General features: G+C 41.5%; 1 protein-coding gene across 2 annotated transcripts in view; it reads left to right on the top strand.

Annotated features, from left to right (window-relative positions):
* Positions 1 to 211: 211 nt before the first annotated feature.
* Positions 212 to 27,282, top strand: part of NOTCH3 (notch receptor 3) — a 71,933-nt gene continuing 44,862 nt past the window's right edge. The window contains exons 1-2 of one of the 2 annotated variants that reach the window (XM_081319658.1): positions 212 to 513; positions 15,759 to 15,840. In XM_081319658.1, coding sequence (XP_081175784.1) covers positions 417 to 513; positions 15,759 to 15,840 — 179 coding nt within the window. In that variant the 5' untranslated portion in view covers positions 212 to 416. The remainder of the gene's footprint in view (positions 514 to 15,758; positions 15,841 to 27,282) is intronic. The other variant, XM_081319659.1, reaches the window with a different exon arrangement.

The following is a 27,282-nucleotide window of genomic DNA, read 5'->3' on the forward strand; positions in this document are numbered from 1 at the left end:
AAGGGGCACAAGCCAGAACCCCCACCCCACCCCCCCTCCCCCGAATTCCAAAGAGCGGGAAGGAGAGAGAGAGAGAGGAAGCAGCGCTGCCCTGCGAAGCGCCACACTCGTCTTTGACTTTACGCACACTCCGCGCCTCCCCCCCTCCCCGCCCAACAGAGGCGTGGGGTGTAGGGAAAGAGGGAGCGTGGGAGCCGAGCCGAGCCAGGCCAGGCGGGCTTGGGTGCGGACCCCGCCCCCGGGCGGCAGGGTCGCTCCGCCCCGCTCTAACTCCAGAGAAGTTTCCCAGGGTCCGGGGAACGAGGAGGCGGTGCCGAGCTTTCGCTGCCTCGCTGCCTGGCCCTAGCCTGAGCTTAAGCTTAGCCCCTTCCATGGATCTATAGGGGGCAGCAGGAGTGGAGAGCCAACTGGGGGGAATGGGCTCGGCGTCCCCGTTCCCAGGCCTTCGGCGGGCATGGCTGGGTTGCGGCTTGCTGGCGGTCGCCTGGTTGGCCGGCCTGGCACTAGGGGCAGGTAAGGAGCTTCGTGGGTGCCGGTTCCGATCGGGTGCGGGAGTCCCCTTCCATCCAGACTTTTAGGAGACTTGGGACGAAGCCGTTCTGGTTTTTCGTTTTTTTTTTTCTGGGCACGAAAGATCATGGCCTCTTCGTTTCCTCTTTTCAAACTTCTGAAAGAACTTCGCTGGGTCCTTCTAGATGCCGTTCTGAAAGTTTAGAGCGCTCTTTCCCAGGACCGGGGAGATGCGGGGGTCCCTGAAGTTATTTTCCTTGTTCTCAGCTAATTCTCTGCCCTCTCTCCCTCCTTCCTCCCCCGCCCCCCGTGAGAAGAAGGGGAGGGAAAAAGTTTGCTGGAGTCCGACCACAAAGAAAATAAACGATCATTGTTTAATTCCAGATTGGGGAAAAGAGGGAGAGGGGGCAGCGATTTAGCTGGACCGGTTGTGGAGCGGGGGGGGGGCGGCGTTATTTCATCGGCACTGATTTGAGCTACAAGGGAAACAATCTTACACTTTTTATTTACTTAAAGCAAACTTTTCTTTGCAGCCAGCTCCAGCTTCTCAACTTGGAGCAGCTGGAAAAACTGGAGCATGGACGTAGGATTTGGCTCCACTCCGTCCTTGCTGTAGCCAGCTTTCTTTTCAAATGAAATCTTATTCCGCAACCACGCCGGGAGGGGGGCGGCGGCGGGTGGTGGTGGGGAGAGATTTGCAATTTTCTCTAATCTCCCCCTGGAGTTTAGCGATCTTGTATGCACGTCAAGAAGAGAGTTCTGTATATTTGCGTTCACAAAACGGTTAAAGGGGGAATGGGATTTAGAGAACATGCTTGCTGTACAGATAAGTAACTAGAAGCATTCAATTAAGACTATTCAGAATAATAAACAGGATTGTGCAATTGATGCATATTAGGCCTGTGTAGTTGCGTGCTACCCACACATTTGTCTGGATAGGAGAAAAATATACTAGCCGGAATGGCAGCGTTCACACGATATATTTAACTGGATCAGCTAAACAGTTAGCAAATGCAATCACAGGACATATTGAATTTGATTAGTGTTAAGTTTAATTTTTCATTATTTAGCATATTACGTAACTTAACCCATTTGGTGAGCATATGTTTCAATATATTCTGTAAGTTGAAAAAGTGGTGTAATTTAATTACTTTGCTTTATGAGTGAACAATTTAGAAGAGGTGTGTACGTAGACAGATGTGCTGATCTTAGCATATTAAGTACTGTTGAGAATTTGCATTTTCTTGTGATGGGAGCCATTATGAATGAGAGGAATAGTTTGGATTTTAAGACTTCCTCCCTCCCCATTTTTTATGCCTGAGATTAAAATGAAATGATCTTGGTGGTGGTGCTTTTGTTACGTTGTGCTGCTACGTTGTGTTTACAGGATAGTGAAAAGAGGCTTGGTGATGGCTTGAGCAGATGTAGTAGCAGCTGTCACCCCTTGTCTCCCTCCTTCACATTCTGTTGGACTACACAATTTTATTGTTGCTACAAGGAATTCTGTAAAAATTGTCCACGGACTCACTCCAGCCAGTGCTACGGGCCCAAAGGTACCAGGTTTCTTTCTGCCGGGCCTATAAGTTGCTATCTCTTGGCTGTAAAGTAGCATCTTGGAGTCAAAGTAGGGAGTGCACTGCTTAGCAATTGAGGCAGCCAGTTAGTTCTCAGGCTTCTTGGGAGTTCTGTGGCTCAGTCTGTGCCCTGAAATCTATTCCTTCTCTTCTCCCCCCCCCCCATGCTCACTCATACTTTTTTCCCCAATTTGTGCTCTGGGAATAAACTGAGATGCAAGCAGGAGATAAGATGATTTAATTGGGTGTCATGCAGCAACTTGCTTTGGCCCATGAATTGTGCAGCAGCGAGATGCCAAGGATGAGATAATTGCTGCAAAAGGTAAATAGAACGTAGGGCTATTATTCAGCATGGGTTTCACTCTCCCATGAAGCTGCCTGACTGGTTTGGGGAAGCCGACCTTGCTTATTACAATGTTCCCAGCCAGCTGGTTCTGCAGTGCGTGGGAATGTGTGGCTCGTCCTATGCATGAGGCCAGGAGATTGTGGATGCCCGGGAATATGAATCCCTCCTCCTCCTCCTCCTCCTCCTCCTCCTCTTCTCCCCGCCAGCTTGCTGCTTGGCTGGACATAGACAGGGCTTTGTTCTTGGTTGAGCAATTCCAAAGCAGTGCTGTTGAAATCCTGGCGGTCTCTAGCAGAGGAGGGCTTGAAGCCACTGCTCGGAGCCACCCTTGAATGTTTTTAATAACTCTGGAAAAATTTTCCTTTGTGCTAAAATGATGGGAGATTCTCATCCTGCAGCTGCCAAAGCAGCATATAGAGGCTCTTGAGAACTAGGTGGTATGAAGGCCAAGTTTCTGAGTTTGGATTGGCAAAAATAAAGTTTTCATTGTTAGGATGGTGGGCTGGGCTGAACCAGACAAAGGTCATGGAAAGGTTGGAAGATTGTCCTGTGGGAGGATGTGATGTGGAGGGGATTGCTTTTCTGCCATATTATACAGAGAAATCTAGAGCTTGGCATTTATTTATGAATTCTATTTTCTGCCTTTCCACTAAAAATGGCACTCAAGGCAGTTAGCAACAATACGGAAACTAGGAAAACTTTGGTTAAAAACTCAAAAACCAATATGTAAGAAATAAATTGGCCCACCAGTTATAAACCTACTTCCTCAGGAAGCTAGCTTAAATGTTTACAATTTGGGGGGGAATTGTGTATTTGCCTGTTGGCAGAAGATCATCGGCATTTGCTAGGTTGGCTTTTCTCCTATGGAAGTCTGCTGTTGGGGGCAACCACTGAAAAGGCCCTCTGTCAAGTTCTGCCGTAGTCAAACTGTGTGTCTGATTTATGGGACAGAAAGAATAGTTGTTTTTTTTAAAGAACCTGAACACTAACCCCCGTGTATTCTTTCAAAGAATGTAGTCCCTAGAACATTTAGGGCTTCGCACGTATCAGAAATGTCACAGGAAAGTCAATCCTGTTCAATAGCTTGGCTGCAATTATCCAGACTAGCCAAAGTTTCCAAGTTGTTTTAGGAAAATGTATTACATGGATCTGGCACTTACAGTTTTTGGACTTCAGCTAGGATGCCATTTAAATCTGGACATCTAGGCTTAGGGCTAAATCTGGATATGCTTCCAAACTGAGAATTTGAGAGTTCAAGGATCTCATAAGCTGCTCCTTCTCTGCTGCTGTTCTTTCCTTTTGGAACAGCATCTCCCCTGAGAGTTGGTTTGACTCGATCCTGCCTACTTTTGGGAAGGCATTAAAGTTCTGCTTTTTTCCCCCACCAGGCACTGGTATGGTCCAGTGCATTATTTATCCCATAGTGCTTACGTATTTCTACGTTGTTCTTTTGGATTGTTTTTTTTTTGTTTTATTATGTTTTTTCTTTAAACTGATTATTGTTATTGAAGATTTGAGGTGCTCTGAGTCAAATACTGAGTAAATAAACAAACAAACAGACTCATTAATGAGAAGGTTGCCTTGTACCCAGATGTGCTTTTCAACAGTACGTCTCGTTTTCTTCCAGTCTGACATTCAATCACTGATTGAGAACATGAACAGCTTCCTTGAATTGAGAAGGAAAAAAAATATTTTCCTTTGCCATCAACAGATGTAGTTTTGGTTAAGGTTGCCATCAACAGATGTAGCCATTTCCTTGCAAAGCAGACATTTTGTCTTTTCCAAGGCTGTTTCTTATTTTCTGCTTTGTTAGACTAATAACAATGTGGTGATCTAGCGCTTCACTTGATAAAGTCCTTATTTGAAAGCCATTTCATGTGATCATATGCAGTGGTTTTTTTCCACATTGACATACACTGCATTCCATTAGATTTAAAAAAAACAAACTAGAAATGTAGGTCTATAGAAAAACCACCCATATTAACCAGGTGCTCTACTACCAAAGCAACAACCCAACCAACCTCCCACAAGAGAAGCTGTGTGAGGACTTTTTTAAAATGAACCCAAACACACTGCAGCAACTCGGAACAGCAGAAAAAGGAAATGGGGTATCTATATAACACATTCCAACAAAATGGGTACCCACGCAGCTTCATCCCTGGCCACTCAACCCAATCCAGCACAACCAACACAACAAACCCTAAAAAGAATTACACTGCCATACATCAAGAACATCTCAGAAACCACAAATAGACCACATGGAATCAGGGTAGCAAATAAGCCAACTAAAGCCCTTCAAAACATCCTAAGTAAACCCAAAGACTCAGCAATCCCAGAAGAAAAACCGTGAATCATCTACAACATACAGTGTAAGAGCTGCAACAACCACTATGTAGGGCAAACAGGCAGAAGACTGGCAGAACGCATCCACGAACACCAACTGGCGGTCAAAAGGCATGATGAAAATTCTTTTAATTTTACAATATACGGACAGGTTTAAATAGTTTCAATTGGGAAAATGTGACAATCCTAGACCAGGCCAAATCCAAAAATGCCAGGGAATTTCTGGAAGCCTGGCACTCTGACAAATCAGCCATCAATAGGCACATAGACATTAACAACATCTATATTAGTATGCAAAAGAGACAATCAACCAGCCCACAAGAGAAAAAGACTCCAGCACCTCTCCACCAGTAATCAGCACTCAGATCAGCATAGACCAGACATGTCAAACTCGTGATGTCATGTGACGTCGCACGACGTCTTGGAGCTTTTTCCCCATTGCCAGCAATGGGGTGGGCACGGTTTCATCACGATGCGTCTGGCCCATGGGCCGGCAGTTTGACACCCCTGGCATAGACTAACTCCAAGGTCACCTTCAGAACAACAATCAAGTAAACAATACCCCAATCAAGAAACTGCCACAGAGCCATTAGTAAACAGCCCAACCAAAGAATCCCTAAGACCGCCCCCACCCACACTGACAGGGCAAGACCCCAGAATATATATAAACAGGCAGCAAACAGCACTCCTAACTAGCGCTGATGATGTTACCTAGTTAGGGCAAGAAATCAAGCAACCTCAGAGAGCACCAAGGACCCCTCGAAAACTCTATTATCTGCAGAAGAGATTTTGTAAGTTAAAATGTCTTACCCTTACAGAACAGGTGGAATCTGTTTCTATAAAGTATTTGGTCTAGGACTGGACATTTAAGACCTTTCAGTCAGCTGTGTCGTTAAAAAGAGCAAGGATTCATTTGCGAAGATTGAAGCCAGGCCTAACTTGTATAAAAACCAAGCTGCGCAGTAATTTCTTCGATGTTAACCTGTAAAATTGAGTTTTTAAATTCAGTATGCTTCTTGTCATTGCTTCCCCTACACTCATCCATATATATGCCTGTTTCTTTTTAAATATCTTGTGTGAAACAGGAAAGGACATTTTCCATGTTTCTGTAGGTTTGCGGTAGGAGTCACCAGAGCTTCGCAATTGCAGGATTCTCTCTGGGGATTTGAAACTTCCCTTGTTTTTCCAGTCTTGAGGTGGACATGCCAAGTAGGCATTTTAGTCTCCTAGATTTGTTAGAGTACTTTCATGGATCTCGCCTGATGCTGGAGTCAGTTTGGTCCAGTTACCGATTGGGTTCTATTTAATTGGCTTCCATTATCCTTCTTTCAGGGCGCTTTGCCTTCAGTAAACTTCTGGAAGGGGCAGCCGTGGGTTCCTTCCAGGCTGGGGTTGGAAGCATTCTCTCCCCCACTTCTGGATCCTATGAACTGAAGCTGTCTGTACTTAGAGCAGAGAGTTTTTGAGATATAGCAGCTGCCTTCCTGCTGCAGCCTCTCCAGAGGCAGCAGCCAGAGCCAACCAGCTGGCCATTCAACTCTCAGCCTCTTTATTCTGCCCACATGGCAACCTGGTTAACAAAGGCATTGCAAAGGCAGCTGGAGAGAATTTGGGGTGCCCTTATACAGCTTTGCTGCACTCACTCATTTCTGGTATTGACTTTCAGTCGGTATCCTTTTTCTCTTATCAATTTGGGATTTCAAGTGCATGTGTTCAAACAGGCCTCTTAGCTCTCAGCTTATATTCGGGTCCTATCTTATTGTGGAACTGGTGCCCAATTTAGAGTTTCTAGGCATTCTGTTTAAAAGCAGCATGGAATTGGGCTACTGTATAGGGCAGGGGTAGGCAACCTCGGCTCTTTTATGACTCGTGGACTTCAACTCGCAGAATTCCTGAGCCATAGCTGGCTCAGGAATTCTGGGAGTTGAAGTCCACGAGTCATAAAAGAGCCGAGGTTGCCTACCCCTGGTATAGGGGCTGTAACATCAGGATAACAAGTAGAGGGCAGAAAAGAGTTAAAATTCACTGTATCTCTTTCCTGCCCTCTAGTAGTTTCCCACATTTTCGAACTTATAGTAGCCTTAATGAAAATAAGCGCAAGTGTTGATTGGCCTTAAAACACTGGGAAACATAGGCAGCCTGAGCCTTTTTGAGACTGGAGCTACTGACGGAGGGCACTTTCTGTCTTTGGCATTTGGACCCAGTCTCTTTTGAGATGTTTCACTGAACATATCCCTTTTTTGGTCAGAATTTTACTTGTTGTTATCTCTCTGTTTTGCCATGTTGGGTATAATTCCATTCCAGCTATTTATGATAAGATCAGGAATGTCCAGCTGCACTGTAGTTATTACTGTAAGAATTTTATGCTTTAAGAATTAGTGGTTTGTTTTATTTTGCTTGCTTTCCCCTCCCTATCCATTTTCCTTTTGTGTCAGGGTACCTTAGATTGTAAATCTGAGAGAGGAGTTTCTCTTGCTTTTATGTATCACTCTACAGCTTTGGAGCCCTTTGATTGAAAAGTGGGGCTAGGAATACGTTTAGAATATTTTTTTTTCTGTTTTCAATCCTGTGCTGAGGGTTCATACAGTTTTCCCCCCAGATATCTTAAAGTGGAGGCTCTGTCTTGTTTATGTGTTTTATGCAAGCATAACAGTTTGTATTTGATGCAAAAATCTATCTGTTCAATAATCATATTTTAAATGTATTTAATCAGTTCTGACCTTGTTTTCTAAAGCAGTCTTCCAGCCCTTTATAGCTATAAAAATAGGTAAGGAGGGGCGAAGGTTGGTGACATTTGAAAAACCAATGAAAAAAAACCTTTGGTGAGGAATTGTGGTTTGCTCTGCACTGTGGTGCCAATTAGTCTTCACCACGACTAAGAATAAGTTACACAATATAATTAACATATGTAGATTTGCTCACTTTTACAATCATATTTTGGTACAGGCTTTTTTTGGCTCAAAATGGAATGTACTCTGGCATAGAATCTGGATCTTTTTTTTGTAACAAATATATGCAGCCCTGTTTAAAAGTGGCAGCCAAAAAGGAGCTGAAATCACTTAACCACACCCAACATGGTAACTAAGACATGTGGGTGGTGTGCACATCCTGTGTCATTTGAGCGTTAAAAAGAAAATGGGGAATTTTGGAAGACTCATTCAGGGTTGGAAATTTATTTTTGACAGATGTTCTGTAGTCTAGGAGGTATCTTTGAGAAAGAGAAGCTGTGCTAAATAGCATACAGTATGCTTATTGTATTAATGTATGGTTTTCAAACTACGGTATCTACCGCTGTCCTGAAAACTTTTCTGTGTTGTTGAACCCTATTCCAGCAATGGCATTGTCTCGGCCATTGACTGTTTATTGTTAATCCTAATAATTGGAATGAATGACCAAGAGAAATTAAATGGCCCCTATTGTGGAGGACTTCCACTAGAAGCAGAAAACTTATCCAGCCCTTCCTTAAGTTTACAAACAGCCCTAGTTATGTTACTTTATTTTTAAACAATTGAACAGAGCTAGTGTGATGTTGTGGCTAAATTGTTGACCAAAATCTGGGAGACCTGACTCAGGGTCCACCTTCAGTATGGTGGAAACTTACTGGGTGAATTTGGGTCAGATATTTTCTCTTACCCTACCTAGCAAGGTCCCTGAGGTGGGCAGGAGGGAACACTTGAGTTCCTGAATGAAAGGGAGAATATAAATCTAATACATTTTTTTAAAACACACACACGTGTAAATTGCTTTTTTTATATTGGGAAGAATATAAAATGCTGCAAGTAGAAACAACCACACTGAACAGTGAATTCAGTATTCACTTATATTGAAAAGTTCACTTATACTGCAGAGTATCAACAGCGATAAGCAAGATATCTTTTAAAGCACCTTATCTGGCGACTTTGGATCTTCTCACTAAGGAATTCCATGAGCTCCTTCAGCATTCTTTGAAAAAACAAACAAGACGAGATAGATAATAGAGGTTTGTTGAGCATGATGTGCTCTGAGTTAGCAGCCACTCCATCCAGATGCTGACTCCTTTTCCTGAAAGGGAACAGCTGTTTCATGACTAGAATTTTGGTGTCTGTAGACATCTTTTGTGGTAGTAGCAGAAGATTAATGTTTCTTGGAAGTGAAACTCCATCTCATTCTTGTGTAGCAACCTTTACAATCTTCATACCTTCCTTTTGTGTTGCAACTGAAACACTCAGGTGTAAATGAAATGTTTTGGTTGCCTATCCGGGAAGAGTTAATTCTGAAGTACACAGTGGGGATAGTAAGGTAAGCCTGACAACAAGGCTAAAGTTGCATAATCTATAATGTATCAAGGGCAGGCCATCTTTCAAAGCTCACTGATGAACTTACTCAGTGTTATGTCTTAAGTGCTATAGTGACCTAAAAACCTTAATCAGCCTGTCTACCTACTTATTGAAATTACACTGTTGGTTTTCATTTAATATGACCTTGGTAGTGAGGAATCTCATCTTATTTGTTACTTCATTTGCTCCTCCGCTTTGAACAATGTGTTTATGATTATCTTGCTCAAGCCAGTAGGTATAAAGACATCTCTCTCTCTGATGCTGTCTGCCACACAATTGGATGGATGGATGGCTTCGTGCTTAACATTGCATAGGTTACTTGAATATTCATTGCTTGCTTTGTGGTAAATTCTGTAATGCGAGACACGTTACACAGTGTAATGTGTCCACTGAGAGACACAGTGGACGTACCCTGGAGAAATTGTAGCTCAGTGTCATTGTATTTTTCAAAGCTATGTCTTACGTTTTCTTCTAGCATTATTATGTTCTTAGAGGGCAATCTATGTGCTCTACAAACTATGAGATAGTCCCACCTAAGCAGAGGCTACTTGATGCTTATGCAAAAGGAGTTCACATGTGGCACATATTCAGTTCCTAAGTCTGGTGGTTTATAGGTAGGAGTTAAATCTCTATACTAATGTTTTCTTGCACCAACTGCATGCATTAGAGATTGTTAGGTTGTATTCTACCAGAAATATACAATTCAAATTAGAAAGCTAAATTCCCATTTTGAATAAGGATTTGGCAGTGAACAAGGATAGCTGCACATTACTTTGAGAAGATGAAAAATTGTTATTAGCTGTAGCAGTTTTTATTGTACTAATATAGTAAAACATCATAAAAATGTACAGTGTAAATAACAGCTCTATAAAATTGAGTAGCAGTGATTATGGAATAGCTATGGAATAATACATTTAGTTGGCCACACTACTGAGCAGGTTTGAACGTTGTCAAGATACCAATGTCTGTAAAAAGGAGTCAGTCTGCTTCCATCAAAATAGTCAGTCAGTCAGTCAGTCAGTCTGTCTGTCTGTTTATTTATTTTATTTATTTGCATTCATTTGCTTTTGTTATTACAAATATCTTCTGGAACATCTTTGTTTCCAATGAAAAACTAAGTTTGACCTCAAGTGATTAACAGCTAAACAGTTTTGTGTGACTGTGTCTTTCTTGCTTCATTTTTAATTGAGGCAACGCACAAGAAAAGTGCTTTATGAGGCAAGATTTTAAATTGAGAACTATAGACTTGTTCTCCTATCCTCTGCAAAAATGGCCATCATAGCAGATTAGAGGATATTAATTAATATAAATCAGCAGTGCTTTTTTTGTAAAAGAAAAAGGTGCCGGAACTCACACATGTCATACAACCTGCCTTGCCTACCCTACAAGGTTCCCTCCAAAAAAGGTGCCGGAACTCCCTTCTGAGCGTTCTATGAGAAACAAAAGCCCTGTAAATCAGCATTCTGGGCCAATGTTCCCTGCTTTTCCTTTTATGCATAACAAGACTTGGATTCAAAGTATTCCTTTTTTCTTGATTCTGCCAGGTGTTTTCCGATTACACATTAGAACCGATAGATATTTTAGACTTAAGAGTGCTAGAGCAGCCAGTTCTACTCGAGAACTAAACTAAGTGGCATAGGGCCTGATTACGTGAGGGATCGACATAATATCTGCAATCAGGATACGGAAGCATTTGTTTCCCATACATACATCTTGAGAAAGTTTAAATGATAACTTTGCTTTGTTTGTTTGTTTTTACAAGGCACGTCTGATAGAATCTGTCTAAAATAATAGTATTATGTTATGAATTAATATGGTGCAAATGATAAAGTGCAACTAAGAGATCAGACACTAATTAGAAATTTGATACTAAGGTGAATTGTCCTTCACAAGACACATTCTGAATAAGTATTCCTTATACTGTGTGTGTGTTTGTGTGTGTTTTTTTTAAAAGCATAAACAATATAAAGCAGCCTAAACCTGCAGGCTGTATTAATTACATAAATCAAGTGAATTTACATGGTGGGTTGTTGTTTTTTTGCCTCATCTTTTTAGCTGTGGGGAAAAGCAAGAGAACTAATCCACAGTGAAGGTTGCCTGAACGATCTAATGGGCCCACGGGCCGGATGCATCACACTGAAACTGCGCCCACCCCATTGCTAGGAATGGGGGGAAAAGTCCTGATACGTTGCATGACGTCACATGACGACGCGAGTTTGACATGCTATGTTTCTCAACCTTGGAAAGTTCAAGATTAGTGGGCTTCAACTCCTAGAATTTTGGGAACTGAAGTCCACTCATCTTAAGCTTGCCAAGTTGGGAAACACTGGTTTCATATGTCCTCTCTCCTAACTTCTGAGGCTTTAGTTAAAGTGGGTTTCATAGCCTTCCACCTTCCTCCCCCAATGAACCTGAGATTCTGATTTTCATGAATCAGACCAAATTCTTAACTACTCTTTCCTTGATTAGTTCCCAATGCAAGGGATGCAAAATAGAGTCTTGTTCTTTCTTATGTTTCTTTGGAAAGTATAGATAGCCTTTTCAGGATTAGTTCTGCCCAAAGGAGAGAAGGCAGATGGAGAAGAAAAGGGGAATTGAAGCTTGTTTCACTGTTGTATATAGTTTACCCAAGCAGTGATGCTTACTGGTGGGGAAAGGGTGGATAGATGGGATGAGGGTGAGAAGCAAGGGCTCCTGGCAGCTAGCTTAGTCATGCCAGGAACATGACATGAGGATTAAGTGGTCAAAGCAGTGGGACTCAGTACTTGACTGTAAAATCTCTGCCTGGATGAGTAACCTCTGCCCTTTCTTATTCCCAAGGGTTCTTTCAAGGGCAGGAAACCTAATTGCTGTCCTGCTTGTTTCTAGATGGGCTGAGGCAGAGCTTTCAAGAGCTAACTTTCTGGGTTCTTTGGGGAAGCTAATGGTGGTGGGTCAAAATGGATTTGTGGCTTGAATGTGAAGGTTTAGCCTTCCCTTTGAACTGAGGGGAATCTGGATTCTTTCACGGCTAAAGTCTTGCTAGGTGCACCTTAATGGAAAAGAAGGTATGCAGGATGGAGGTTTCTAAAATGCTGCAAATATTAAGAGTCCACTGATAAGTGGTATCTTCTTGTGTCACAGTACTTCATGTTGTACTTTCGTGCATACATGATTGCATCTCAAACTTGTGCATCACTGTAGACTATCCTGTGTGTGTTTGGCTTTAGCTCTAGTCATTGTGACCCAGAGATCAGCACTGGGTTATAGAATTGAGACTCTCTTAGCCAGGCCCCAATGCATGGATGCTGAAAGAGTAACGTATGCTGAAATCTTGGCTGCCAAGATGGTGTGGTGATAGAAGCTGCAACTTTTGAGAGCAGCGAGGGATCCAGAATTGCATTCCACTGGCTCAGATTTGGCTGTATGCTCTGGAAAGGAGGAAATTGTAGAGAAAAATGAGGGCTTGCCTTGTGCCAGGAATATTCTTTGCTGAAATCCTTGAGTGTCTCTTTTGGTTGACTGTTCTGAGAATGTGTCCATGTTTAAAAGCAGGATGCTAAATTTGAAAGATGTCCTTAAGGAATTTTGACAGACTTTTTCCCAAAGGCCCCCTGCCCTTTTATCAGAACATATGTGCACATGTATATAAATATAGGCACATGGGGAACAATTCTTGTTACAAACAAGAGTGAAAATAGGTTGTTTTGTTCTGCATACAAGGATGTGAGTGAATCTCTGCAGATGCCAGCAAGGTGTTTAATGTCAGAACCCTGTGACTAGTAGTAACCTTTGTTGTGAAAGACATGGGGTTGGTGAAAAGTGCGGCACCTTGGCTTCAGTTAAAGTAGGGCTTATTTTACTCTAGACTGAGCACAGAGTTGCCGAGAGACATTTTGCTGCAGCATTTTTGCTGGCTCTGCATGCTGACGGAGTAAGGGGCGGCAGCGGAGGGGGGAGAGGCATTGTCTGGAACTGATCTGTGTGCTGGGCACGCACTCTGTTACAAGTGGGTCTCTGGAAAATGGCTGAGAATGAGGGAATTGCCTGGGCCCCAGATCCTTCCATCTTCTCTCTGCTTTTGAGAGGGAGGGCTTCAGCCGAGGTCCCGTTCTTCAGCTGAATTTCCCTCATTGACTGGGCCTGGAGCACTAACAGTACCTCTCTTGCACAAGGGCTTTTGTTTCCTTGTGATCTTTTCATAGGGCACTTAAGCACTCCACTCATAAGGCTGGAAGGGGATGGTGGTGCTTGCATTTGCGATACTTTCCCTTAAGCTGAGCCCTACCAGGAAATACGCTGGGCAACTTACTAATTGCCTTATCGTGCCCCACTCAACACTGCTTCCAGCATTTTCAGAGTAGGATGACTGTGGGATTCAGAGTCCCTCATTTTTGGAGCCACTTTTGTTAATCTCTTTCCCTTGAAGAGATAAGGTTCTACCTTTAGCAAAAATCTGTGGAGATTTCTGAACTGAATGCTACTTTCAAATAACCGTCCCTGCAGATCCTTCTCTATGGCAGTTCTATGGAATTGTCTAGAATTTCATGTCTAGTGCAGAGTGATGAGAATGTGGTTGTATGTTTGTAGACCACTGGTTGCTCCGGGAGTAGCCACTGCTGAATAAACGGCTAACTTCTGGTTGTATCTGATAAGAAATCCCCTTCAGGTTGTTGAACTGGCAGTGGAATCAGTCATTGTAGTAAGATCTGACACAGTTCTTCAACTGAAGACATAGCCTCTCCTCTGCTAAGCTTTTTGGTGGCACTGGTCCTTGCCTTGATATTGTCATTTCAAGGCTTCTGGGCCACTAGAACAATCCAAGACCGAATAGAGGCGCCTATACAGTGTGAAGTAAGGGGCTCCTCAGTAAAATAAAGTTATATTGTCATTTTTTTGGAGAGTGTGAACATAGTAGCACTTAGCAATAGCAATAGCACTTTGATTTATATACCGCTCCACAGTGCTTTACAGACTTCTCTGAGCAGTTTACAAAGTCAGCATATTGTCCCCAACAATCTGAGTCCTCATTTTACCGACCTCGGAAGGATGGAAGGCTGAGTCAACCTTGAGCGAGTCAGGAATCAGTCAGCAATAATCAGAATTAGCCTGCAATTCTGCCTTCTAACCACTGCATCACCATGGCTCTTAAGCATTTGCTCTGAAGAAATGAAACGGTACATGGGACACTTACACATAACTAATATGTTGTGGATGGTAGCAGTAGACACACTTATGTCCCACAATTGTCAACTATGTTATAAACCTTCCCATGTTTGTTTTTGGCAGAATTCTGAGTTGAATTCTCACCCCTCTTAGCCAATATAGTCAATGTCTCTCCTGGCTAGAAGGTTTGAGTATTATATAGTTAAAATGCATTTGGCTTGGATTTTCATATAATACATCCCATAATTGTTCTTCTCTCCATGAGATCTGTGCTTTGCCATCCCACAAGACAGGAAGAGGAGAGGGGGTCATGAGAAGAGGCCATTTTTTTCTATCAAGAATGTGCCAATTCATCCTTTTCCGCCGGACTTCTGCTGGGGTTCTGCTTACCTTTTGACCTTCAGCAGTGAAAGTTGCCTATAATTACTAAGAAGTGCAGAGGTTAAGGCTGTGCCAGTGGAACCAATCAGGCCTATTCTGTGAAAGAATCTCACTATTTTTGCTATTCATAATTACTTTCATTATTTGATTTAACATGTAATATCATACTTTCCTGAGAATTCCATTGTAGTTAGGGTTTTTTTTTCTTCTTCCTCTCCCCCCCCCCACCCCCCAAGCCCAGAGATGAACAGTTCTTGAATCTTTGAAGCCATTTATGGAGTACTACTATTTTAATTATGCATAAACGGATTTAAGAATCTTCCTCCCCCCCCACCGGACTTTCACATTTTTGCAAATTCTCATGACCCCCCCCCCCCTGTCTTTGTTCTGAAGTCTCCTGATAGCAATCAATAGGTGTTCCTTTAGTGAGTATTTTAGCAAGAAACACTTTCATTTGGGGGATTGTGGATAAGAATTGTCATAGCAAAACTTGCCTTCATTTATGAGATCATCTTGTTTAACAATTATACCTAGTAGTGGCAGGGAGGAGATAGAAGGATCCTCTCTCTCTCTCCCCCCCTCCCCCCCCCCAAATTATTTGTATAGTGTATGTTGTATGAGAAGAGCTCTTGGTATTTTGAGTTGGGGCTGTGGAAAGCTTGCTTGAACCTCTGCAGAATATTTGTTTATTTATTTATTTTTGGGACTTATATGCCGCCCTATCTCCTGAAGGACTCAGGGCGGCTAACAACAATAAAATACAGCGATACAAAAGTTAAAAAAAATTAAATGAACAGCCCCCCAAAATTAAAATTAATAAATTAAAAAATAACTGCCTGAAACATAGACACACTGTGTTCTACATGGATGGAAAGTAAATAGATAAACAGTCTGGCTGGCTGGTTTGGGGGTATTACTGGACAACAGAAAAGTAAAAGATATACCTAATTAAACAAGAGGTAGTCATAAATAGCAGGTCTTAGAATTGGTTTTTAAGATCAGATCATAGCTTTCTAGTTGCGTGATTCCAGTTTATATTGGACTATAGCCTTTTGGCTTGTTCTTTTGAGCTTAAATGTAAATTTATAGTTCCTACCATTATACACAGCCTGCTCTAAACAAGCTTTTTTTTTCCTTCCACAGCTGTCCAGTGTCTAGATGGCAACAAACCTTGTGAGAATGGTGGGACCTGTGTTGTTTACTCCAATGGTATTGCTGCTTGCCTGTAAGTGAACTCTATGTGTGGCTTTAATAACAGCTGAACTAAATTAGGTTATTTTTTTTCCTCGCTTTCTATGAGAACCAAGAGCAGCTTATATGAGATCTTCTCTAATTTTATTTTCATCATAACTCTGTAAAGTTTGAGTGATTGAAACAACTCTGTGATTAAGTGGAAGCTTGAACCAGGATCTCCCCCTTCCAAGTCTTTAAGATCCAGCTCTCATTAGATACTTTGTTGTGAAAAGCAAGTATATAGTTGATTTTGGAAGCACTACAATTGTCACTGTAAAATGGAAGTGTAATAAGATTGTTCTGCAATGTCACGAAGAAAATAGAAAGTTCTGGAAATTCTTACAATCTTCATAGTGAAGGCAGATTCACTTGAAGGGATTCCCAGTGGCCTTTCCCCATTACAGGCTCTTGCTTGGTCCAGAGGAATTGTGCAGTAAGTCATCCTGAGTAGTATCCATTAAGTTCAGATTCATACTTGGGAGTGCTTTTCAGCTGGAACACTGCTCCAAAGCATTTTTGTTAATTTGATCTCCATGTCAAAAAGAGAATTAAGTATAATAGAGCAGATGAAGTTAGTTTAAGCAAACTTGAGTTCAGGTTACTGCTCTGCCGTGAAGCATTTGGGGTGGAGCTTCCCCAAACCAGTTGTTATTTATCTGCCCATGCTACCCAATGTCTTTGTTGTGAGGATAAAAACAGTAATCCTCACGTAAACTGCTCTGAATTACTGGAGGGGAAGATGGGATAAGCATCTGATAAACAAGCATCAGGAAAGAAAAAGAACAGTTTTCTATTATGCTAATAGAAATCTTGTAGTACCTCAGATATTAAAAAAAAATTGAATCTGAATTGAATAACAACAGTGCTCTGTGTAGATAGAGATTCTTGGATGATTATGTGGAATCAAGTGGGTGTGACTCTTCATGGCCACACAGATACACTTTCTTCATGATGATCTGTCTCCAAACTTGGTGCTTCATGTCAATGGTGCATTGCACTGATTGCTGCTGTAACCAGGTCCATCCATCTTGTTTTTGGTTGTCCTTTTCTTTCCTTTCTCTCCTTTCCTGACATTATAAACTTATCAAGAGAGGGTATTCTTTAGTGCAGGTTCCTTTGATCCTAAAAGACATTACTATCCAGTGTTTTGGTATCTCCATTGTCTGTTCTAAGACTGGTTGCTGTATATATTGTCCGGTCTTCTTTATATTTAGTCTTTTTCCCCCCCACTGTGCGCTTAGATTTTCATTACTAGAACTTGCAGATCACTTGTATTTTCGGCTATCAGAGTAATGTCACCAGCATTGCCCAGTTTAATGCTTTTTCCTCCAGTTTAAAGGACACACTCGTCTTCCAATCCAGCCTCCCTCAAGACATATTCAGCATTTAGTTTGAATAAATAATCGGGGACTTTACACCATTGCTTCACTTCTTGGTCTGTTTGAAGCACTGTCTGTCCAGACAGTGGCTTCCTCTCCGATGTCTTGTTTTTGAATGACGACAATGAGATGGTCTGGGATTCTTGTTTTCCTAAGGACATTCCATAGCTTGATATGATCAACACAGTAGAAGAACTTTCTACAATTGGGGAAGCATCTATTGACTTCTTTTTGATAATTCTTCAGCTTTCTCAGTTATCCTACATCAGCATTAATGGATCTTGTTCCTTGGCCTTTTCTAAAACAAGCTTGACATTATTTATTTATTTATTTATTTATTATTTAGATTTATATACCGCCCTTTCCCGAAGGACTCAGGGCGGTTTACAGGATATTTAAAAGAAAATCAATACAAAAGTTAAAACAATTAAAAAAGATTAAATGAAACCCTGAGAGAAAATAAAAATCCCAGTTAAAATTAAAATTAAAAATTCTCAGCCTGGGCCAGAGAGCTCGAAGAGCCAGGTCTTCAGGTCCCGGCGGAATGAACGAAGGTCGGGGGCAGTCCTAAGCTCCGCGGGCAGCTGGTTCCACAGGGCAGGCGCGCCCACTGAGAAGGCCCTACCCCTGGGTGTTACCCGCCGGCAATCTTTAACCGGCGGCACCCTGAGAAGACCCTCCCTCTGGGAGCGCACTGGACGAAGGGAGCTTGATGCTGGCAGCAGGTATTCCCTCAGATTAGATAGCTCCATTTCCATGTAGGGTCTAACCTGCAATGACTAACCCTAAACCAGGGGTCAGCAACCTGAAACAGTGAAAGAGCCACTCGGAACCGGTTCCCTTACAAAATGAAAAATTGGGAGCCGCAAAAAATATATGTGCATGCACATACATGCAAGCATACGCAGAACAGGGTTTGACTGAAGAGTGGAGCCAAGGCGAGATATGCACCTACCCTGCATATTTGAATTGATTGGTTGAACTTTTTTAGTCCCACTTTTTTTTTTTTGACTGCACATGGCAGAGGACTGGGAGCCGCAGGAGACGGCTGAAAGAGCCGCGGGTTGCAGACCTGTGCCCTAAACCTTCTTTTGCTAGCATGTGAAATTAAAGATACTGCACATTCTGTTTCTTCAGTATTGATATATAGGCTGATCTTTTCTAATCTGTTGATCACCGATGTTCTCCTGATTGCTATTTATCAGAATATTTTCAGTTTTCTTTTTCTGTTGCTTGCTATATTTCTGCAGATATTTCATCAATTCATATAGTCCTCTGATTTGCTAATTTAGTGCTGTTCTAACTTCATGTACTAGTCCAGAGGTAGACAGGGAATATCATAAAGTATCTTGGCTGTTGACTTCTTTAATGATTTTACTATACTCTTTGTTTGCCTTTGTTTGCCCTTCTTTGTGGATCATTTTATTATAAGTTACTATTTGTATTTGGTACTTTTTTCTGAGTTTAAAAAACTTTGGCAAAACTTTCTGTTTTGCCACATCTGTTTCCATCTTCAGTGTCTTTACAAATGTTGTGATATTGCTTCTTGTCTTTTCTAATTTCTCTCTGATATTTTTTGTTAAATTCCCTCCTGAGATCATTGTCTTTTTTTTTTGGCTTCTCTTGGCAATTTCCATTTGTTTGGACATCTAGTTTGCTTTCTTCTGGTTCTTGGTCTTTGGCTGACTCTTCACATTCATCATTAAGATTTGTCTGATAAACCCAGACAACATGCTGTTTACCAAATATTAAGGTGAATATGTTAAAAAATCAATAAAATATATTTTTTAAAAAAGATTTTTCTGATTTCCTGTTACAGTTTCTCTAACTTTTCTGTCAACGAGATTCAAAACTTGAAAGTGAATAGTAGTAGTAGTAGTAGTAGTAGTAGTAGTAGTAGTAGTAGTAATGTTGGAAGGGACCTTTGAGGTCTTCTAGTCTAACCCTCTCCTCAGGCAGGAAACGCTATACCATTTTAGACAAATGGTTGCTCCGTCTCTTCTTTAAAAACTTACAGTGTTGTAAGTGGAGGCAGGTTGTTCCACTGATCAATTGTTCTGTCAGGAAATTTCTCCTTAGTTCTAGGTTGCTTCTCTCCTTGATTAGTTTCCATCCATTGCTTCTTGTCCTGCCTTCAGGTGCTTTGGAGAATAGCTTGACTTCTTCTTCTTTGTGGCAACCCCTGAGATATTGAAACACTGCTATCATATCACCCCTCATCCTTCTCTTCATTAAATGAGACATACCCAATTTCAGCAACCATTTTTTACATTTTTAGCCTCCAGTCCTCTAATCATCTTTGTTGCTCTTCTCTGTACTTTTTCTAGAGTCTCAATATCTTTTTTACATCATGGTGACCAAAACTGGATGCAGTATTTCAAGTGTGGCCTTACATTATAAAGTATTATTAAGATTTCATGTGACCTTGATTCTGTCCCTCTGTTAATGCAGCCTAGCACTGTGTTGGCTTTTTTGGCAGCTGCAGCACACTGCTGACTCATATTTAAGTGATTGTTCATTAGGACTCCAAGATCCCTTTCACAGTGACTACTGTTGAGCAAGGTATCACCTATACCAGGGGTAGGCAACCATGGCTCTTTTATGACTCGTGGACTTCAACTCCTGGGAGTTGAAGTCCACGAGTCATAAAAGAGCCAAGGTTGCCTACCCCTGACCTATACTGTACCTGTGCATGTGGTTTTTCTTGCCTAAATGTAGAACCTTCCTTTTTTCACCATTGAATTTCATTTTGTTACATAGCGCTCAATGTTCAAGTCTGTCAAAATCCTTCGGTATCTTAAGCCTGTCTTCTGGAGTGTTCTCTATTTCTGCCATCTTGGTGTCATTTGCAAATTTGATGAGTTCCCCATCTATCCCCTCATCCAAATAATTGATGAAGAACACTGGGCCCAAAACAGAGCTCTGGGGCACCCCACTACACACTTCCCTCCATGTAGTTGCAGCTCCATTGAGGACCACATGCTGAGTATGTCCAGTCAGTCAGCTACGAATCCATTTGGTGGTGATGCTGTCTAACTCACATTTTTCTATCTTATCAAGTAGTAGCTTGTGGTCTATTTTATCAAAGGCCTTACTGAAGTCTAAGTACATTATATCCAGAGCATTCCTCTAGTCCACTAATTTTGCCACCTGGTCAAAAAATGCAATGTAAACGAAAGATTTACAATGTTTCCTTGTAAATGATCAATCATTTTGCAGATAGTGGTTGGCTTTTTTCTGCTTACATTTGACTTGGAAATTGCATTTAACCAATTTGCAGTCTATTCTGAAGCCTCTGTTCATGTCTGTTTTGTAACTGAGCTCTTCTGCCCCCTTGTACCAATTTGGTTTCATCTACTCCATCTGGCAATGTCCACGTAAAGAGGCAATGTTCTGGCTGCTTGAGGACTGTGTTAGGAATGAAGAAATCATTGGATTTGCAGAAACTGATTTTTTTTAAATTTTAATTCCATTTATATCCCGCCCTTCTCCGAAGACTCAGGGCGGCTTACAAGCTTAGCAGTAGCCTTCATTCTATGTATATGCCTGCTTATTAGGGCTTTCACACACACCCCAAGCGGCATTATTACAAAGTCAGCTTAATTGCCCCCAACAATCTGGGTCCTCATTTTACCTACCTTGGAAGGATGGAAGGCTGAGTCAACCTTGAGCCTGGTGGGATGCGAACCTGCACTAATTGCAGGCAGCTGGTGTTACTTAAGGAGGCATTAGCCCACTGCTCCACCAAGGCTCTGAAACTGATAACCTAGTCCTAGCCTACACCAGGGGTCCCCAACCTGTGGGTTACAGCCTACTAGTGGGCTGTGAGGGGTTTGCAGCCAGACCATGGAAACAGCCGCCAAATACCTTACTTGCACATGCAGCGTCCGTGCATGTCCTCCATTTGTGTGAGCAGCAGGCACGCGTGTATGCCACACGTGCAAATGGACCTGCACACACTTGCCACCTGCTTATACAAACCATCCCCTCTCCCCTCTGGTCTGCAAAGCTGAAAACGTTGGGGAACTCTAGCCTATACAATCAAACTCCGTTTTTTAACTTTGGCAGTTTCCAGTCACAAGCAGCACAACTGGCATGTTCTGTTGATTTCATTTTAAAACTTGACCATAAAACTTGACAGCTTCCTCTTCTGTATCTATGATTGATGCCCAGACTTGGATAAGTATCATAATTAAAGATTATCTGTAAAGTCCAACTGAAATCAGTTATTAACTTTATTGTACTCAAGCACTGTCTTTGTCATATCGTTTCTGGCTGTGAAAACAACATTGTCCTGTTTGTTTAGCGTATAATGCAGAGTGAACAGTATGATCTCCTGAATTAAAAGTAGTCAATTCCAGTCCATTTCAATTTATTGATGCTTAAGATGTCATTCTGCAGTCAATTCAATCTTCCACTATGCTGAGCTTCCCCATGCTCATACTGTATTAATGGTATTTATGATGTAGCAAGATTAAAGCCTTTGGGAGACTGATGTTGCCATGCAGGAAAAGAAAATTATGTATTCTTACTATGTTTTTGTCTTTGTGGCTTTGGAATTTCTTTTCCTGCATGGCAACATCAGTCTCCCAAAGGCTTTAATCTTGCTACATCATAAATACCATTAATACTTCAAAAGATCCTCAGCAATTCCTCAGTAGCATATTGAGTGTTATCTGAGCTAAGGGGCCCATCATCCATCACTATACAGGTAGTCCTCAAGTTAACAACAGTTCATTTAGTGACCATTTAAAGTTACAACAGCACTGGAAAAAGTGACTTGTGACCATTTTTCACACTTATGATCACTGCGACACCCCTATGGTCACATGATCAAAATCCAAATACTTGGCAACTGGTTCATATTTATGATGGTTGCAGTGTCCCAGGGTCATCTGATCACCTTTTGCAACCTTCTGAGAAGCAAAGTTAATGGGGAATCCAGATTCACTTAACAGCCATTACTAACTTAACAAATTTATTTATTTTATTTATTTATTTATTCAATTTATATACCGCCCTTCTCCCGTAGGACTCAGGGCGGTTCACAAGGTTTTTAAAAACAATACAACAATTACAAAACTTAAAATCAATTAAAAAGATTATATAGACCTTGCAATAAAACCCCAGTTAAAATACAGTTAAAATCCCAATTAATATTCTCAGACCAGGCCAGAGAGCTCAAAGAGCCAGGTCTTCAGGTCCCGGCGGAATGAACGAAGGTCAGGGGCAGTGATTCACTTAACAATTGTGGCAAAAAAAATGTAAAAAGGGGCAAAACTCACTTAACAGATGTTTCACTTAGCAACAGAAATTTTGGGTTCAGTTGCGGTCATAACTCGAGGACTACCTTTGTTGTCAATCACCTCATATTGCCTATCCACATGGTTTGCTTAGTAAAACACTGCAGTTGTTTCCCATTGCCTTCTCTCGCACAATATTAAACAGTGCTTTGCCATTGTTAGTAAAATTGCTTCTTCCTTCTCTCTTTTTTTAAAAAATATCCTTATTTACAAATTTTATAGCTATAATAAGAACTAATACAAACTGAAATAGAACAGAGAAAATCAAACCAGAAAAAATAAAAAAAAATTACAGAAAAAGCTAAAAGTGCAATTAGAAAAAAGTAGGGAGAATAGGAAAAAAAGGGAAAGATATAAAGATGTAAAGATATAAAGAAGTGGCTTCTGATATTTTTCACACAGTTTTAAGTAATCCACCTGGCTTTTGCTCCTAAGGAAAGAGAAGTGAGTCTCTTGGTTTCTATTCCATTTCCATAATTCCATAATCCGGCCAGGGATCCTGATCTTGGAACTTTAAGATATGTGGACTTAAAGTTCTGGGACTTCTGAACTCCCAGAATTTCTCAGCCAGCCAGTTCCTCATGCAGGCTTGGGAATTCTGGGAGTTGAAGCCCATGTACCTTAAATTTGCCAAGACTGGGAACTTCTGCTCTAGACATAACGCTCATTTCTTTGCTCATCACTCCTAGGAATTACTTCCTCTTCCTCTTCCACCCCCACCCCCCCTCCAATCTTGATGAGACAGCTCAGGAGGCTAGAGAGATTAACACTTTCTGAATTCCACAAAATGCTGTTAGACCCTCAGCAAAAAAAGATACACTACATATCATTTGGTGGGTCCCAGGAGGCAGGCCTTCTCTGTAGTGGCACCCACCCGATGGATTATTTCCTTCCCCCCTCCCCCCACCCCCCAGAAGTTACCATTTCTGGAGTCCCTCAAGATACTGTCCCTCAAGGCATGAGACCAGGTCTGGGGGAACTGGATACATTTCTTAGGTGGCTTCCTTGTGGTTGATCTTTTACTCTCTCTCCCTGTGATATGTATATTTTAAAAAAACCCTAGGGGTTTTTCATTCAGCCATAAAAATGTGAGAAAAATAAAATATCAGTAATGGGGCAGAGTAGATTTGATCTGTGAAAAACAGATCTTACTTCCAATCCTATTTGGAGCTTTAAATATAAAATGAAACTTGGGGAGACTTTACTTCATAAATTATAGAGAATCTTCGGTTTTGACCTGTCTCTGTTTATAAGACAACACATTACTCATGCTGGAAGGTTGTTATTATATATATTTGTCAATATGGATGCTTATTCTTTTGCTTGGTTTGGTAGGCACTAGGTTACCTTGTATTTGATCCTGTACATATTTTGGCAGGCAGTGCACTGCATGGTAGAATACCCTTCGGAATACATTTCATATTGCCTTACGCAGACATGTCAAACTTGCGACGTCACGCGATGTTGCGCAATGTATCGGGACAGCTTTGCCATTGCCGGCAATGGGGTGGGCGTGGCTTCCGGATGAACAGTGTTGGCTCTACTTTCCTATAACAGGATCCCCAAGTTATACTGCTAAATTGTGAAAGTTGGAAGAAGGGGAAGGAAAAGCTATTTAGAGTACAGACGACACAATACATTTCAGCATTGTTCATTTAGGAACATCGCTTCCTGTTGAGGTGATATGGTGCAAGGTGCTTTTCTGGCTTCATTGCACGGATGGCCTAGGGCTCTTTGATTCTCACTCGCCCTGCTTCTTCAGTTGCTTCTCCTAGTGGCAGGTGAATGAACTTGTGTGATGAGTTACTAACTTGGCATACAGCTGCCTGTGTTGGAATCCAGGACAGGTGGATCTGCCTGAAGCTGCCACGCCCAGAACAGGTGAATCACTGGGAGGCACAAAGTCTGGCCTGGATCCCTGGATGGGATCTGATACAACATGAAAAAGAATAGCTAGCTCATAAACTCGATGCGGAGTCCAAAGACAGAATACTACCACCAGCACTGTAATGGCATTTTGCCATTTTCTTTTAGGCTTTGTGAAAAATAGGGGTAGGAAAGATGGGAAAAGATAGATGCATTTTGCTGGGGCTTCAAGAAAGAGGAAAAAAAATATGCAGTATGGTCTGAAACCTGTTGGACAGGTTGAGTGGGGAGGCCTGGGAGTGCCCAGTATTGAAGGGAAAAGCTTTCCTCCTCTCCCCCTTCTTTCCTACCTCCTCCTCAACACCTGCACAGAGGCCTCTGAAAGGAATGGTCACCTTTTGACTTCTTTTGGTTTGTCTATACCCAATTGGGGAAGGAAGATAATAGGTAATTTTCATTTCAGGTCTGCCTATTTCTCCATTCCTCCACCCTCCCTCCTTTGTGGCTTGAATGAGGAAGTGGAATTTGTTGAAAGGCTGTAGCAGTTACTTCAAAACTGGTGCAAGTGGTGTATTGGGAAATGAGAGGCAAAGCTTCTAAGAAAGGTGTAGAAGAAGGAAAAGCGAATATGTCTGGTGCTGGGAGAGGAGAAATTGATGGGGAAAAATGAGCTAGGATGGATATTGGAATTGAAATGGACCTGCTACAAAGGATAGGGTTGAAAATGTTAGATGCTGATGAAATACAGATTTTAGATTTTAACCCTAAGCCTGATGTTGCAGAATCTTGCACACTATTTATAAGTGTAAAAATATTGAGTATAAAATGAAAACCTCTCCTCAAATATGTGTACCACTTCTACTCAAGACGTTTGATTGCAGAGGGTCATCATACTTCACACGGTTTTCTGTCTTAGCACTTGGTCCTTCATATATATTGATTAATCTGTTTGAGACACATACAATATTTAATATTTTGAGAGAAAGAATCGTCTTACTGTGGGTAGCCAGTACAAAGCTGTCCTATTAGAATATGCAAATATACATATTAATTCTAATCCTAGAATTGTGGTTTCCTTGGTTTCATAGTCTGGATTTTGATATCTACTGGGATTCAGGGCTAATAAGCCTCACTAGCTTTTTATTTCTGCAAATGAATTGGACAGACTAGCACGAGAAGACTCAGGCTGCAACCTTCTGAACATTGCCAGCATTATATTCCAGAATGGGGATTTAGAGTTTGATGTCCTCCTTCTGTAGAAGGGGACTTCTTTATAATACCAGGAGGCAGTTCTTGAAGAGATGACAACTCTGCAAGCTCCTGGAGCAGAGGAAATTTTGTGTTCCTCACTTTTGATGTCTGATCACTAATCTATTGGAAAGGTATCTTTCTTGAACTTCTTTAAAAATTAGGGTTCCGAAAGAGACCATTTTTCAGCTAAAGATATAAACAACTTATTACAAATAACATTTACATTACAGTCCAAAGATCCTAGCCCAGGGGTCGGCAACCTTAAACACTCAAAGAGCCATTTGGACCCATTTCCCACAGAAAAGAAAATACCGGGAACCACAAACCCCTGCACGGAGTGCCCCACTGCCACTGCTTCCCCTCACCCACCCATGGACAGAGCAATGCAGCGCTGCTGCTGCTACCCACACACACACCCCGGCACGGAGCATCCTGCCACCACTGCTTCCCCCCATCACCCCCAATGGAGCGTTTCACCACCACTGCTGCTTCCCCCCGCCACATGGAGCGCCCCACCACTGCTTCCCCCAGTAGCGAATGTGGAGTTTATCATACAACAAATATGCATGCCAGCCAAACAACAAATCATGGCCCTCAAGATTTAATAACCTCCCTTGCGTCAAATTAATCCAGTCACTTATTCCTACTAATGCAGCAGCTTCATAATATAATTTAAAATTAGGCAATTTAAGGCCACCTCTCTCACGAGTATCCTGCATAATCTTAAGTTTAACTCGTGGTTTTTTCCCTGCCCACACAAATTTATTGATACCTCGCTGCCATTCCTCCAGATTAGAATCTTTCTTAAGAATCGGTATCATTTGAAACAGAAATAAAAATTTAGGCAGGACATTCATTTTTACTGCTGCAATCCGTCCCAACAAAGACAATTGCAATTTTTCCCAACTCTCCAATTCTTTTTGAATTTTCCCCCATAGCTTTTCATAATTATTTTTATATAGCTTTGTATTAGAGGGCGACAAAATCACCCCCAGATATTTAACCCTTTTAACAATCTCAAATCCAGTTAATCCTTCTAAGAGGGCCTTTTGCGGTGATGTCATATTTTTGGCCAAAATTTTTGTTTTTTGTACATTAACCTTAAATCCAGAAACCTTCCCATATTGTGTTATTATCTCCATCAGGTCCACAACAGAGTTCTCTGGCTGGGTCACTGTAACAACCAGATCGTCTGCGAATGCTCTCAATCTGTAGTCCTGATCTCCAATTTGAATCCCCTTAATTTTTTCCGAATTCCGAATTTTAACCAATAATATCTCTAATGTCAACACAAATAACAAGGGCGATAACGGACACCCTTGCCTTGTGCCCTTCTCAATATTACATGCTTCTGTCAAGCTATTATTAACTATAATTCGGGCAGTTTGTTTTTGATATAATGCCCTAATCGGTTGTAAAAATTTTTCCCCAAAATCCATTTTTTCTAAAACTTTCAACAAAAATTTCCAATTCAATTGATCAAAAGCTTTTTCAGCATCTAAAAAAATTAGCACCGCAGCAATCTGGTTGTTCCTTTCCAAAAACTCTAACACATCAACTATATGCCTCACATTATTTTTCATTTGCCTACCACTAATAAACCCCGTTTGATCCCCATGAATCACCTTCCCCCCA

The sequence above is a fragment of the Vipera berus genome (assembly GCF_964194415.1).
Source record: "Vipera berus genome assembly, chromosome: 2".
Taxonomy (NCBI): Eukaryota; Metazoa; Chordata; class Lepidosauria; order Squamata; family Viperidae; genus Vipera; species Vipera berus.